Source organism: Neolamprologus brichardi, chromosome 9, assembly GCF_056152115.1.
Source record: "Neolamprologus brichardi isolate AB-2024 chromosome 9, ASM5615211v1, whole genome shotgun sequence".
Classification (NCBI taxonomy): Eukaryota; Metazoa; Chordata; class Actinopteri; order Cichliformes; family Cichlidae; genus Neolamprologus; species Neolamprologus brichardi.
The window spans coordinates 17,057,749-17,070,305 of NC_142112.1; the positions used below are offsets into that span (position 1 = coordinate 17,057,749).

Genomic DNA, 12,557 nt, shown 5'->3' on the forward strand with positions numbered 1-12,557 from the left:
TCTTTCAGTATCATGGAGAAATGAGTCCATGTTATTTGGCTATCCAGTGGTGACTATGTGCTCTTCATTTCATGCACTGCTTTGTGTGTGAGACTGCAGCGCCCTCTGGGGGAGTTATCCGTTACTGTTAGAAAGAAATGCCATGAAGTCGTAAGATAAGCATGGCCGTTATCGTGCTTTAGTTCCGGGACTGGTTTGCAAACATGTCATGGATCACAGGTGAGCAAAGACAGGCTTTAGTTTATGAGCAGAATAAACTTGAGGTTCAAAGTTCAAGTTCATCCAGAGACTTAATATTCAAATCTTCACGGCCGATGCATAACTAAAAAGAAGTTTATTCGATTTCTTTTTATTGGTCGTGTCTGACTAGCTGTGTTGTTTTTACAAGTCTGCACTCTTATTATCTTATATTTCAGAAACATCCAAAGGTTTGTGGAGGCTCGAAGACTAACTCAGTTGTCGTTTCACGGTTGTGTTACTGTGGTGGAGGTTTTGCATGCTTTTAACTGTATTATACAAATACACAGCAGAGAATAGTGGTGCATTCAGAACTCGTTTATTCTTTACTGCACTCAGGCTACATGGACAATAAGAGCTACAGCACTACATTTTAACTGCATCCATGAAAACCCGGTTACTCTTCTCCTTTCTGTAAAGACAGAAACGATAATCACATTTTAAAGTGTTTTCTGTTTGTTTTCAAAAGAATTAAAGCTTTTTAAATAAAATTTTGGACCTATTTTGCATGACTGACCTTAGCTCCGGAGTCACGGCTCTTTGCTCTCAGCTTGTTGACCTGAGACTCTGCTATGTCGGCCCGCTCCCCTGCTTCATCCAGCTCGTGCTGCAACTTGCGCAGCTTGCTAAGGTTTGCATTGGACTGCTCCTCCTGAAAATGAAGACAGGAGTATGTAAATCCAGTGGAGGCTCATCCATGAATATTCCATAAATAAAGCTTCTATAATTTTGCTTACAGCCTCCTCTGCAGCCCTCTTGTAGGATTTCACTTTCAGCTGCAGTTTATCCACCAGGTCCTGCAGGCGGTTCAGATTCTTCTTGTCCTCCTCGGTCTGTTAAATCATTACACAGGACGTGCTGCTCATTATACCAGAACCTTTATTTATTTATTTTTTGCATCACAGAGGAACTGAGCCTGGAGTTTACCTGGTAGGTCAACTCTTTGATGCGCCGCTCATACTTCCGGATGCCCTTCACAGAGTCGCTGCTCTTCCTTTGCTCCATTTCCAACTCATTTTCCAGCTCTCTCACCTGGAAAAGAAGCCATGAATTTATCCTTTGTAAGACTGTTAAAGTCACCAACTCCTCTATTTTACAGCACTCCAAGTTCTGAAACATTTACCCTGGACTCCAGCTTCTGGACCTGCTTCTTTCCACCTTTCATAGCTATCTGCTCGGCCTCATCCAGGCGGTGCTGCAGATCTTTTATGGTTTGCTCCATGTTTTTCTTCATACGCTCCAGGTGGGCACTGGTGTCTTGCTCCTTCTTCAGCTCCTCCGCCATCATGGCAGCATCAGTAACGGCCTTCTTTGCCTTCTCCTCAGCATTTCTGCATTCCTGCACAGCCTCCTCCACCTCATTCTGAAGCTGAGCTGTGTCACTCTCCAGCTTCTTCTTTTGGTTCAAGAGGCTGGTGTTCTGCCGGGAAAATCAGGCAGCTTTAGCACGCAATATTATCTTGCAGGATAGCGTTTGCAGTGTTGCAGACATACCTGCGAGTGCAGCAGCTGAACTCGCTCGCTGACATCCAGCAGCTCCTGCTCGGCCAGCTTCCGACCCCGTTCGGTCTGCTCCACCAAAGCCCTCAGCTCATCGAGCTCAGCCTGCATCAGGTTGTTACGTCTCTCCACGATGGCAATGTTCTCCTTCAGGTCATCATTGGCACGGAGAGCTTCATCCAGCTGCAGCTGTGAGTCCTGTCGTGATAGAATTTAAAATGATAACATTTTCCAAAAATGTATCTCAGGCTTTATCTTGTTTCTCGGTTTAAAAATGCAAGTAAGTAACTGAAGCATCACCTTCAGGTGAGCGTGGACTCCCTTGAGCTGCTTCTGGGCCTCTGCTGCCTGCCTGTTGGCCTGGCTCAGTTGGATCTCCATCTCATTTAGATCCCCTTCCATCTTCTTCTTTAGTCTAAGAGCCTCGTTTCTGCTGCGAATCTCAGCCTCCAGCGAGCTCTGCAGAGTGTCCGTCACCCTCTGATGGTTTCGCTTGGCCTGCTCCATCTCCTCGTCCTTCTCCGTCAGCTTGCGCTCCATGTCAGCTTTCACTTGATTGAACTCCAGCTGAGCTCGAAGGATCTTACCCTCTTCATGCTCAAGGGTACCCTGTCGGAAATAGTAGATGATGGTCTCTCTCTCATAGCATTCAGAGTGAGAAAATTTAAGAAAAGCAATAAAGCTCATCCATAAAGTCATATTTAAAAGAAAAAAATCACCTCAGCTTCCTCCAGAGCAGTGTGTATCTCTGCCTTCTCTTGCTCCAGCTGTTTGCGGATCTTCTCCAGCTCATGGATGTTTTTTCCTCCCTCACCAAGTTGCTCAGTCACGTCAGAAATTTCCTCTGTTGAGCAAAGATTCATTTAGTGGTACCATTTACGCTGTCCACTGTCACGTGAAAGGATAAATCGTGTTCAAATGATATCTTCCAACCTTGGAGATTCTTGTTTTCTCGTTTCATGGTCTCCAGATGTTCCAGAGCCTCTTCATAGGAGTTCTTCAATTTGAAGAGTTCAGTGCTGAGACAACGAGCATCCTTCTGGGCACCTTCCAGCTCAGCTTGAGACTCCTCATACTTCTGCTTCCACTCAGCAAGGACCTGAGTGAATACCAGAAAAAGTAGTTCATTTTATATGTTCAATTTTTAGTGGCATGCTAGTTTTTCTTTCTCGTGTGATGTTACCTTGTCAAAGTTTCTTTGCTTCTTGTCCAGAGCAGCAGCAGCAGCATTAGATCTCTCCACATCCACCATCAGATCCTCGATTTCACCCTGAAGCCTGTGTTTGGTTTTCTCCAGGGAGGAGCATTTTGCATTAGCAGCTTCCACAGCTTCCTCAGCATCCTGTAACCGTTGAGCTAGCTTTTTCCTAATAACAAACATGCAACAGAAGTTTCAGATCATCACAGATAAGATGGATAAGATACTAATAAGATATCACAGTGAATTCATGCAGAGTCCTTACTTTGCTTCTTCCAGCTCCTCTGTTCTTTGGATGGCATCAGTTTCATACTTGGTTCTCCACTGAGCCACCTCAGAGTTGGCCTTGGACATGCTGCGTTGGAGCTCAGCTTTGGCTTCCTGCTCTTCCTCAAATTGCTCCCTCAGCAAATCACAGTCATGGCGAGCAGACTGCACTGCATGGGCAAGTGCATTCTTGGCCTAGGATAAAGCAGCAGTAAGTCAAGTCATTTTGCCAATAGATATTTAGTTTTGTATTTAAAAAGAAGCAGTTCTTGAATACCTTGACTTCCTCCTCCAGCTGCCTCTTGAGGTCTTCAATCTGCTGGGTATATGAGAGCTTCGCTCTGGTCAGCTGGGACACAAAAGAGTTCTTCTCCTCCAGCTGCCTGGTGAGCTCACCTGCAAAATAAGGGTTTATTTTAGTTGTTTTTCTCGCTCCTATCCCCATTGTTCCGAATGTAATGGTGCTCTAGCAACTTGGACCTCTTTAGGATCACGTTACCATTTTCAGTTTGAAACTTTGCTTTTTGCATTGTGAAGTCATTGATGGAACGTTGGGCCTCCTCTGATTTTGTCCTGTATTCGCTCACTTGATCCTCCAGAGTGCGACACATTTTCTCCAGGTTGCTCTGAGTGAAAGGATTTCCATATTAGAATGTAAGCTGTACCATTATACCACGAATCACATTAGGAAAGCTATTTTTTCCTTATTTACACCAGTAAGATTGTCAGCAAGTTAGAGCTAAACCCAAGACAGTTAGCCTAGCTTAGCATTAAAACTGTAAGCTGGTAAGCTTAGCATAACAATGTGCTGAATTACACACTGATCACAGAAGGCTAATGGGCCTGTAATGACAATGTAAGCATGCTAACATGTTAAGAAAAAAGTTTACTATATAAGTTTAGTTTGTCACCGCAATAATCACAACTGAAGAAAAAATACAGAGGCTAAGGGAACTGGTGTCAGTTTTGGAGGGAGACTGTTTAAACACCATCTTAACAGCCATCATAAACCAAAGTACTGAACATGTCAGTATGTTTTGACCTGCTTATGCTTATGCAATCAGTGTATAAACACTCTTATGTAACTTAACAGTCACTAATATTAAAATTGGAAATGCTCATCACACTGATATAAGAGTGATTTTGGTCTTTTGGGGTTACATTTAGTAAGACAAATTAAATTTTTACAAAAAAAGACAGCAAAAACTGTAAAACATTGTCAAAAAACCATTTGTTTGCTTTGGACATCTTACTTTAGCTTTGGCAAGCTGCTCCATGTTGGAGACGACATCATCCAGCTCCAGTTTGAGCTCGCTCTTCTCTTTCTCCAGCTTCTGCTTGACTCTTTGCAAGTTGTCGATCTGCTCACCCAGATCAGCCACGCTGTCGGCATTCTTCTTTCTCAGTGCGGCAGCAGTGGCTTCATGGTGCAGAGTGGCCTCCTCAAGGTCCCTGCGCATCTTCTGGAACTCGGCCTCCCTCTTCTTGTTCACCTCGATCTGAGCAGCGGTGGCTCCTCCAGCCTCCTCCAGCCTTTCGCTGATCTCCTCCAGCTCCCTGGCCAAGTCAGCCCTCTGTTTCTCCACCTTGGCCCGGGCAGCTCGCTCTGCCTCCAGTTCTTCCTCTAGCTCCTCAATGCGGGCCTTGATTGAATTCACCAGATTCATTAAAAAAATTAATATAGGACTCACAAAATAAAGACAAAATAAGACATAAATAAAAACCCGCTGTTACCTGTAACTCCTTCAGTTTCTTCTGGAGCTGAGCACTCATTGCCTGCTCATCCTCAATTTTACTGAGATGCTGGCTAATTTCAAAATCCTTCCTACATTCAATGACACAGTGTTTTAGAATTAGTAAGCAGCTTTTTTTGTCAAACAGTGGGTTATTTCTGTGATTTTTAAAGTGTAGTGTTACTTTTTGAGTTTTTCCTCTAGCTGCTGCTTGTCATTCTCTAGATCCATTATGTTTTCTTGGGTTAGCTTCAGGTCCCCTTCCAGTTTTCTCTTGGCTCTTTCTAAATCCATCCTCACCTTCTTCTCTTGCTCCAATGATCCTTCAAGCTGAAGGGCAAAAGAGTTACTCCGTAATCTCATTGCAAGAATTTGACAGCTTATCTCAGTGAAATATCTGCGTTTAATAGGCTTACGTCATCGACTTGCTGCTCCAGCTTGACTTTGGCCTTGGTCAGAGAGTTGACTTTGTCTTCCTCACTCTGCAAGTCATCCAGTGTTTGCTGGTGGGCCTCCTGAAGAGCTTTCTTCTCTTTGGTCAGCTTAGCAATGATTTCATCCAAAGCTGCCATTTCTTCAGTCAGATTTTTCACCTTAGAATAAGATCACAGAAAGAGTATTTACTCTGGTACATGGAGACGTTTTTCACCACATAAAAACTCTTTTAAACGCCAATAAATGATTTGTAGTCCATCCATGATAACAATAATCTGTGGACATTGACGTGACAATTCCACCTCATAGCTGAAGACAATCAGTATAAGCATTCATTCAAATATATGTTTATGGCAACCGGATCAAAGTCCAGTGATCACTCGCTATCGAATCTGAGTCTTAGTTAGTCTGAGACTCTATAACACTGAGCTAAAGGGTGGTAAAATACTCATCATTATAAGTCGTTTTATATTTTGGCATTGTGAACATGATTGGATGTGTTTCATACCTTGTTCTCAGTGGCATGCTTTTCCTTTTCCACTTTAGCCAGAGTCAGCTCTAAATCATCAATGTCCTTCTTAAGCTCTGAACACTCATCCTCCAGCTTCCTTTTCTTAGCAGTTAGCTCTGCATTCATCTCCTCTTCATCCTCGAGTCTCTCTGTCAGCTCTTTGACTTTAGCCTCAAGCTGAATCTTGCTCTTAATGAGACCCTCACAGCGCTCCTCAGCATCTGAAAGATTGTCTTGCTCCTAAATGCAAGAAATTAAACAGGATTGTTATTTATTACAGTTATGTATCACGTCCACGTACGTTTTAGGTGACTAATGTATCTTACAGATTGGACTTGGAGCTGTAAGTCATTCTTCTCTTGGAGAAGGGTGACCATTTTTTCCTCCAGCTCCTTCTTGCGGGCTTCAGATTTGGCATATGCCTCTTTGAGCTTTGTAAACTCCTCTTTCATGTTTGCCATCTCCTTCTCAGTCTCAGCTGATTTCAGCAGAGGTTTAATCTTAAAGAACATCTTCATCCAGGGCCAATTTTTGACGCCCATGAAGGCACGAATGTTCCACTGGATCACGAGTAAGGCATCCCTGTGGGATGTATCAGACAGTTCAGGTTCATTTTTATCTTAATGTAATGTTATCTTCATGTTAAATATGAAGACTTTGGCACCAACCTGCGCTCAACAATTTTCTGGAACTCAATCCTGGCGAGCAGTCCTCTGGATCTTGCTTGAATTCCAGTAATGATGAGAGCGAGACGATCATCTCTCATCTCTTCAAGAACACCAAGCAGACCAGCTTTGAAGAACACCTGATAGTGACAGAGTGGTTTTTACCGCACAGGAAAAAAGTTCAACCTTTTCTTTGTTAATATAGCTGGCGAAACAAACCTTCGTGTGCCCCAGCCTGTACTGCTCGTGATCAATATCCAATGACCCCAGAAGTTTTTCTGAGGCTTTTTTGTTGTCAATGAACTGCCCTTCAGGAATAGCACTGGGGTTCAAGATGCGATATCTGAAACGATACAGCCATAGCATTATTACAATAACTGAAGGAAGTGGGAAAAAATAAAGAAGAATAACAATAGGAAGGCAAACAACCCAAAGTGTGGGGTTATAATGTTTTTCCCAGCATTTGCCAGCTGTGCCAGAGAACAGGATTTCTGAAAGTTAGTGTTTTTGTCTAAAAGCCCCTTGAGAAGGGAAACTACAATGTTGCAAACAATTGCTAAAAGCAACCAATAGGGAAAACGTGTCAACCTTAAGCTGCCGGGGAAAAAACATTTAAAGACTAGAAATATATGAAAACCTTCTATCACTGCTATTGTATGAAAGAACAACAGATAATGTTTTTCTTGCCTTTGTTTGAAGTCTCCATACTGAATCCTGTTGGGAAATCCCTTCCTGCAGATCCTGATCCCCTCCAGCACACCGTTACAGCGTAGCTGGTGCATGACCAGAGGATTCTCCATCGCCCCAGGTGTCTTGGTCTCATTGGGGATGATGCAGCGCACAAAATGAGGGTGAGTTGACCTGAGGTTGGTCATGAGTTTATTCAGATTCTCCTGTAAAAGTAAGAAGGAAATCATCAGTACGTCCGCACTGTAGGCTAAACCTACAAAACCTTCCCAACTTTAGGCATTTTTTACCCTGTGCAGCGCAGACACAGTCTGGAAGGAAGAACCTTTCTTCTTTCCTCCCTTTCCTTTGCCTCCTCCATCTTGGGCTGCATGGAGTTACAAGTTATATAAATATCACTGTGATTTTATTAAATGATGGAAAATTTACAGAGCAAAAAACCCAAAAGTGCTTACTGGACTCTGAACCCGCATACCCCATGAACAGCATTGAGAGTAACTTCAGAGTGGACTTCTGATAGAGTCCAACCACGGTCTCATTGAGCGGGTCCTTGTTCTTCTCCAGCCAGTTAGTGATGTTGTAGTCAACAGTACCAGCATAGTGGATGAGAGAGAAATGAGCCTCTGCTTTTCCTTTAACAACTCTGGGCTTCTGGAAGTTGGGACTTTTACCCAGATGGTTGTCATACAACTTGGCTTTGAATGTCGAATCTGAAGCTTTGGGGAACATGCACTCCTCTTCAAGGATGGACATGATGCCCATGGGCTTTAATAAAGGATGGATAAGATGTTAGACTATTATACACAAAAGCTGTCAAAATGACCAAGTTTGAACACACCAACCTTTTCAATGAGTTCAATGCAGGCTGCCAAGTCCATGCCAAAGTCAATGAACTCCCAAACGATGCCCTCTTTCTTGTACTCTTCTTGCTCCAGTACAAACATGTGATGGTTGAAGAACTGCTGCAGCTTCTCATTGGTGTAGTTGATGCAAAGCTGCTCGAAGGTGTTGAACTAAAAAAGTGAGAGTCAGATTTCATATACATTATACAGGAAGGACATTTTTCCATAAATATTGTGTAAGATGTCCTTAAACCCTTTAACACTCACATCAAAGATCTCAAATCCAGCAATATCAAGCACACCAATGAAGTACTGACGAGGTTGTTTGGTATCCAGAGATTGGTTGATTCTCACCACCATCCACAAGAACATTTTCTCGTACACTGACTTGGCCAGAGCACCGATAGAGTAGTACACCTTAAAAAAAGAAAACATGAAAGCAATTAAATCAAAGTTTAACTTCCTAAGACCCGAACTTTTCCACGGCATGCATTTTTAATTATTCTTTGATATTTGGGCTGATTGGGACCTGATGAATGTAAAAACAAACAATTACCAGATTTTTTTTTTTACCTAATTTTTGTTTCTAAGAAAAATGAGAGCCACAAATGAGGATATTCGTTTAAAAGTTCGATAGAACAGTAGCAGTGTAATGTCCTCGTAAGTGGATATCAGGCCCTTGTAGAGCAAAATTTAGTATTTTGGTCTAAATAACCCAAAATGTGATGTCCACATATGTGGACGCCAGGTCCTAGGAGGTTAAATTTGTTGTATTCTTTAAGTACTCACAGAACTCTGTGAGGTTCCTTTTATTTCATCTCACCTGCTGCACACTTTGACCTTTGGTGACCCACTCGTTGCCTACTTTAACTCTTGGGTGGCACAGCCCCTTGATGAGGTCAGCAGAGTTTAGACCCATAAGATATGCCGCTTTGTCGACATCTGTAAATGGATGTTGTATTAAAGCATTATTTTCTGTAGTTATACTGTTATATAGTTACTCTGCTGAGGTTTTATTTCTGTTCTGACCCTCAGTGCCATCAGGCTCCGCTTGTTCTTCTCGCTGCTTCTGTTTGAATTTCATGTTTCCATAATGCATGATGGCACCGGTCAGCTTGTAAATGCCATTCTTCTCCTCTTGGGTGAAGCCCAGGACATCAAAAGCTTCCTAAAACAAGAAAATTGCATTTTCGTTTGTTATTGCTGAATATCTATATAGATTTGAGGATTTGCATTTTCCACTATGCTCTGTTTAACTCACATCAGTAGCCATCAGCTCTTCAGAATCATTGATAGAAGCTACGGTTGTTTCTCCTTGGGAGATGTAGGCGTAGTCATAGGGGTTGTTGGTGATCAACAGCATTTCTGCCAGAGAAAAGAAAGATTGCAATCTATGTGACTACGTTCTGCTTTATTCTGGTATGGACAGTGGATCAAAAGACAGGAATTACACACAGAATACACGGGTAGTTTGCAGTGGGAAAATACACCCATGCTATTGGATCTGATCCTGACCACTTGGATTTTGGGTCACCCTACTACCCAGCCTATTATTCAGCACTCACCCAGCAGCTCTGGTTTCTGCTGGGACAGAATCTGGTAGAAGATGTGATAGTCCCGCTCAGCCTTGAGCTGATAGGTGACACGAGACTTCTCCAGCAAATCTAAAAAAGAAAAAAAATTTAAAAGTAGAACAGTAATTGTATGCCACTTTATTGAAACCTACAGGAAATCTCATCAAAATAGGAAACTAGAAAACAAAGTTAATGTAATTAAGTAGAACACATAGTGTGCTCTAAACACAGCACCATGCAAATCTTGAAAAAATTATTTGGCTTATGATGATGTCACAGCATACTCACATGTCTCAATGTCAGCAGAAGCCAATTTTCCACTGACTCCGAAGTGGATTCGAATAAATTTACCCTGTCAGGATATATAGGATTGAACCCAGTGAGGACAGTGAAGAATGAAGAGGATATCCAGGATTTTGAAAAGCCTGCCTGAAATGTTCACTTAACTCACTGTTGGTGTTTTGTACTCTGTACTTAAATGTGTTGATATTTGTTAGCATAAAGAATGAAAGTGGAGCTGGCATGAACTGTTAATGTTTTGAAGGAACTGCTCTACAGTTCCCTCAAAACAAGTGAACTCACAAATCTGGAGGAGTTGTCATTCCTGATGGTCTTGGCATTTCCAAACGCCTCCAGAGCAGGATTGGCCTGGATGATCTGATCCTCCAGGGTGCCCTGCAGATGTAAAGCATAGAAAGTTTTAGTCATCTAAACTGTATTTATAACGCTTTCAAAATATCACATCACACCGACCTTTTTCTCCTGTTTTTCATCCTTCTTGCCAGAAACCGCTGCAATGCTGGCAAAGTACTGGATGACTCTCTTGGTGTTCACAGTCTTTCCTGCACCAGATTCTCCACTGGGGATAAAAACCAGTTATGTATGTGAGCTTGTGAGACATCTCTGTAACAGCTTAAACACAGTCTTAATAATAAAAAAAGATCTGGTTATCGGGACTGACTTACGTGATAAGGATTGACTGGTTTTCTCTGTCTGCAAGATTTATGAGAATAAATGTTAGAAGTTATCTTTTTAAATGTCTCAGAGAGACCGTTACAAAGTCCTGTATACAAGGTGAACATACCAGCAAGCATATACTGGTAGGCATTGTCAGAGATGGAGTAGATGTGAGGAGGAGCTTCACTCCTCTTCTTTCCTCTGTAGGCAGCGACCACCGACTTATCGTATACTGGCAGCCACTTGTAGGGGTTGACAGTTACACAGAACAGTCCTGAGTAGGTCTGTGGAAGAAGATTTACGCAAGTTTTATTTGGTTTCTTTTAGATTAAGCTACAGATTTCATGCTATGCAGATATCTCCGGGCTTGTGGTTACTACTCACGTAGATCATCCAGGCTGCGTAACGCTCTTTGAGGTTAAACAGCACAGCAGGTTCATGGAGGAAGGTGAACATCGCCATGTCCTCAATTTTATCGAACTTTGGCGGGTTCTGAGGATGGATATCTGCCTCCTTATGGGTGACGGTCTAAAAGGGTTTAACAAAAAGCAGTGACCTTAAATCAAACTGTAAAACCCGTCAGTGGTGTAAGTTCATAATCTCAACTAATGTTTCAGTTTTTATTCAGCTGGTGTAAATATGACACACTAACCTTTCCAAACTCAGTTTCGACGGTAACTTTGTCACCGTCCCTGCTGATGACTGAGGCTTTGACGTACTCCACCTCGGGGTCGGGTACAAAACAAAACTTTTTCATGTCGAAAGGTCTGGTCTGAGCTTCCAAACGCTCCTTCTCCGACTTTCTCAGGAAGGAAGCTGCCGACCCAAACTCCGCCATGATGGCGTCACTTGACATCTTGAAAGCTGCGAGGCAAGAGTGTGGGTTTAAAAGCGTGTTGGTTACATCTTTCTTGGATGGTATTGGGATCATTTGTAAGCTGATTTAATTGTAATGTATTTCTGAAAATAGTTTAAAGGTAATAATTAGTAATTATATCATAAAAATGTTGTTAACTAAGAACTAGGACCACAGGCTGCAGTAGTACAGACATAAATGTCATTCTGAGTCTAGTATAAGTTTGTTTTGAAAAAGGAAAAGCATGGAGCTGTTTACCTGTTTTCTCTTCCTTTCCCTTGATGAAAGTTTACTGGGTCTCTAGAAAGACAAGACGACAAAAGTAAATGCATTTTCAGTACATGTCCCTATAGTTATGTTATTATAAAATGTGTGTATGCTTACCTGTAGATGGTGTGATTCTGTCCATTCTCCCGTCTCTCTGACCTCCTCTTTTTATACATCCAGGAGGCAGTGCCTCAGCACACAGCCGCCCCAAAAGGCATGATGCCAGAACACAATGGATCAAAAAAGAAACACCTGTATTTGGAGATAAAGGTGTGGACAAATATAGCCATTGGCTATTGTAGCCGAAGCTTAATTAGCTTGTCCTCTATCAGCATCTTTTTTAGTTCTGTCCTTCAATTGTGAGAAAAGCAAGAAAATCACTTAAAAAAAACTAAAAATAGCTCTGACTCTTATATGAATCATTTATGTTAATTTCATTTTATTAAAGCCATTTCCACACATTTTATTGTCTTAAATGAGAATCATTGACTCATGTTTTTTTGTTATTAAAGTCTAAATTCTGTTATTAGTTTCTTATGTGCCTCGTCACTGCTACTGTAAGCACTGTCTGAGTGTCTTGTGACTGTGGTATTGTCTTCTATTGTCCTGAGGACAAAGATAAACCCTGTGAATTTTTGACTTGGATTCCTTCTGGTAGTCCTTTGCCTCCCAGTGGGCCTCAGATGACCCTCCTCCATCTATAGTAAAAGGTCGGGAGTGACAGCTGCTTGCTTTCAACGGTCTAAGTGGCCATGCTGTAAGGAAATGCATTTAGCACACAAAGGACACTTACTACCTCCCCCATATAGGCATTACTAATGACACCGC

At 42.1% G+C, this 12,557-nt stretch overlaps 1 protein-coding gene across 1 annotated transcript; it reads right to left on the reverse strand.

Annotated features, from left to right (window-relative positions):
• Window positions 1-634: 634 nt before the first annotated feature.
• LOC102783481 (myosin-6) lies at window positions 635-11,972 on the reverse strand. The gene is made up of 39 exons (XM_035916242.2): window positions 11,847-11,972; window positions 11,721-11,762; window positions 11,259-11,470; window positions 10,991-11,134; window positions 10,734-10,890; window positions 10,615-10,642; window positions 10,403-10,508; window positions 10,232-10,324; window positions 9,938-10,001; window positions 9,641-9,739; window positions 9,337-9,440; window positions 9,105-9,243; window positions 8,899-9,017; window positions 8,343-8,492; window positions 8,076-8,246; window positions 7,689-7,998; window positions 7,524-7,600; window positions 7,234-7,439; window positions 6,766-6,889; window positions 6,550-6,686; window positions 6,208-6,463; window positions 5,879-6,121; window positions 5,352-5,528; window positions 5,120-5,265; window positions 4,937-5,027; window positions 4,456-4,845; window positions 3,702-3,828; window positions 3,480-3,598; window positions 3,201-3,397; window positions 2,921-3,104; window positions 2,671-2,836; window positions 2,457-2,581; window positions 2,038-2,346; window positions 1,732-1,935; window positions 1,361-1,657; window positions 1,165-1,269; window positions 975-1,070; window positions 755-889; window positions 635-649 (listed from the first exon to the last, which is right to left on the reverse strand). The coding sequence occupies exons 3-39, from the start codon at window positions 11,460-11,462 to the stop codon at window positions 635-637; spliced, it is 5,814 nt and encodes a 1,937-aa protein (XP_035772135.2). The 5' UTR covers window positions 11,463-11,470; window positions 11,721-11,762; window positions 11,847-11,972.
• Between the last annotated feature and the right edge of the window lie 585 nt (window positions 11,973-12,557).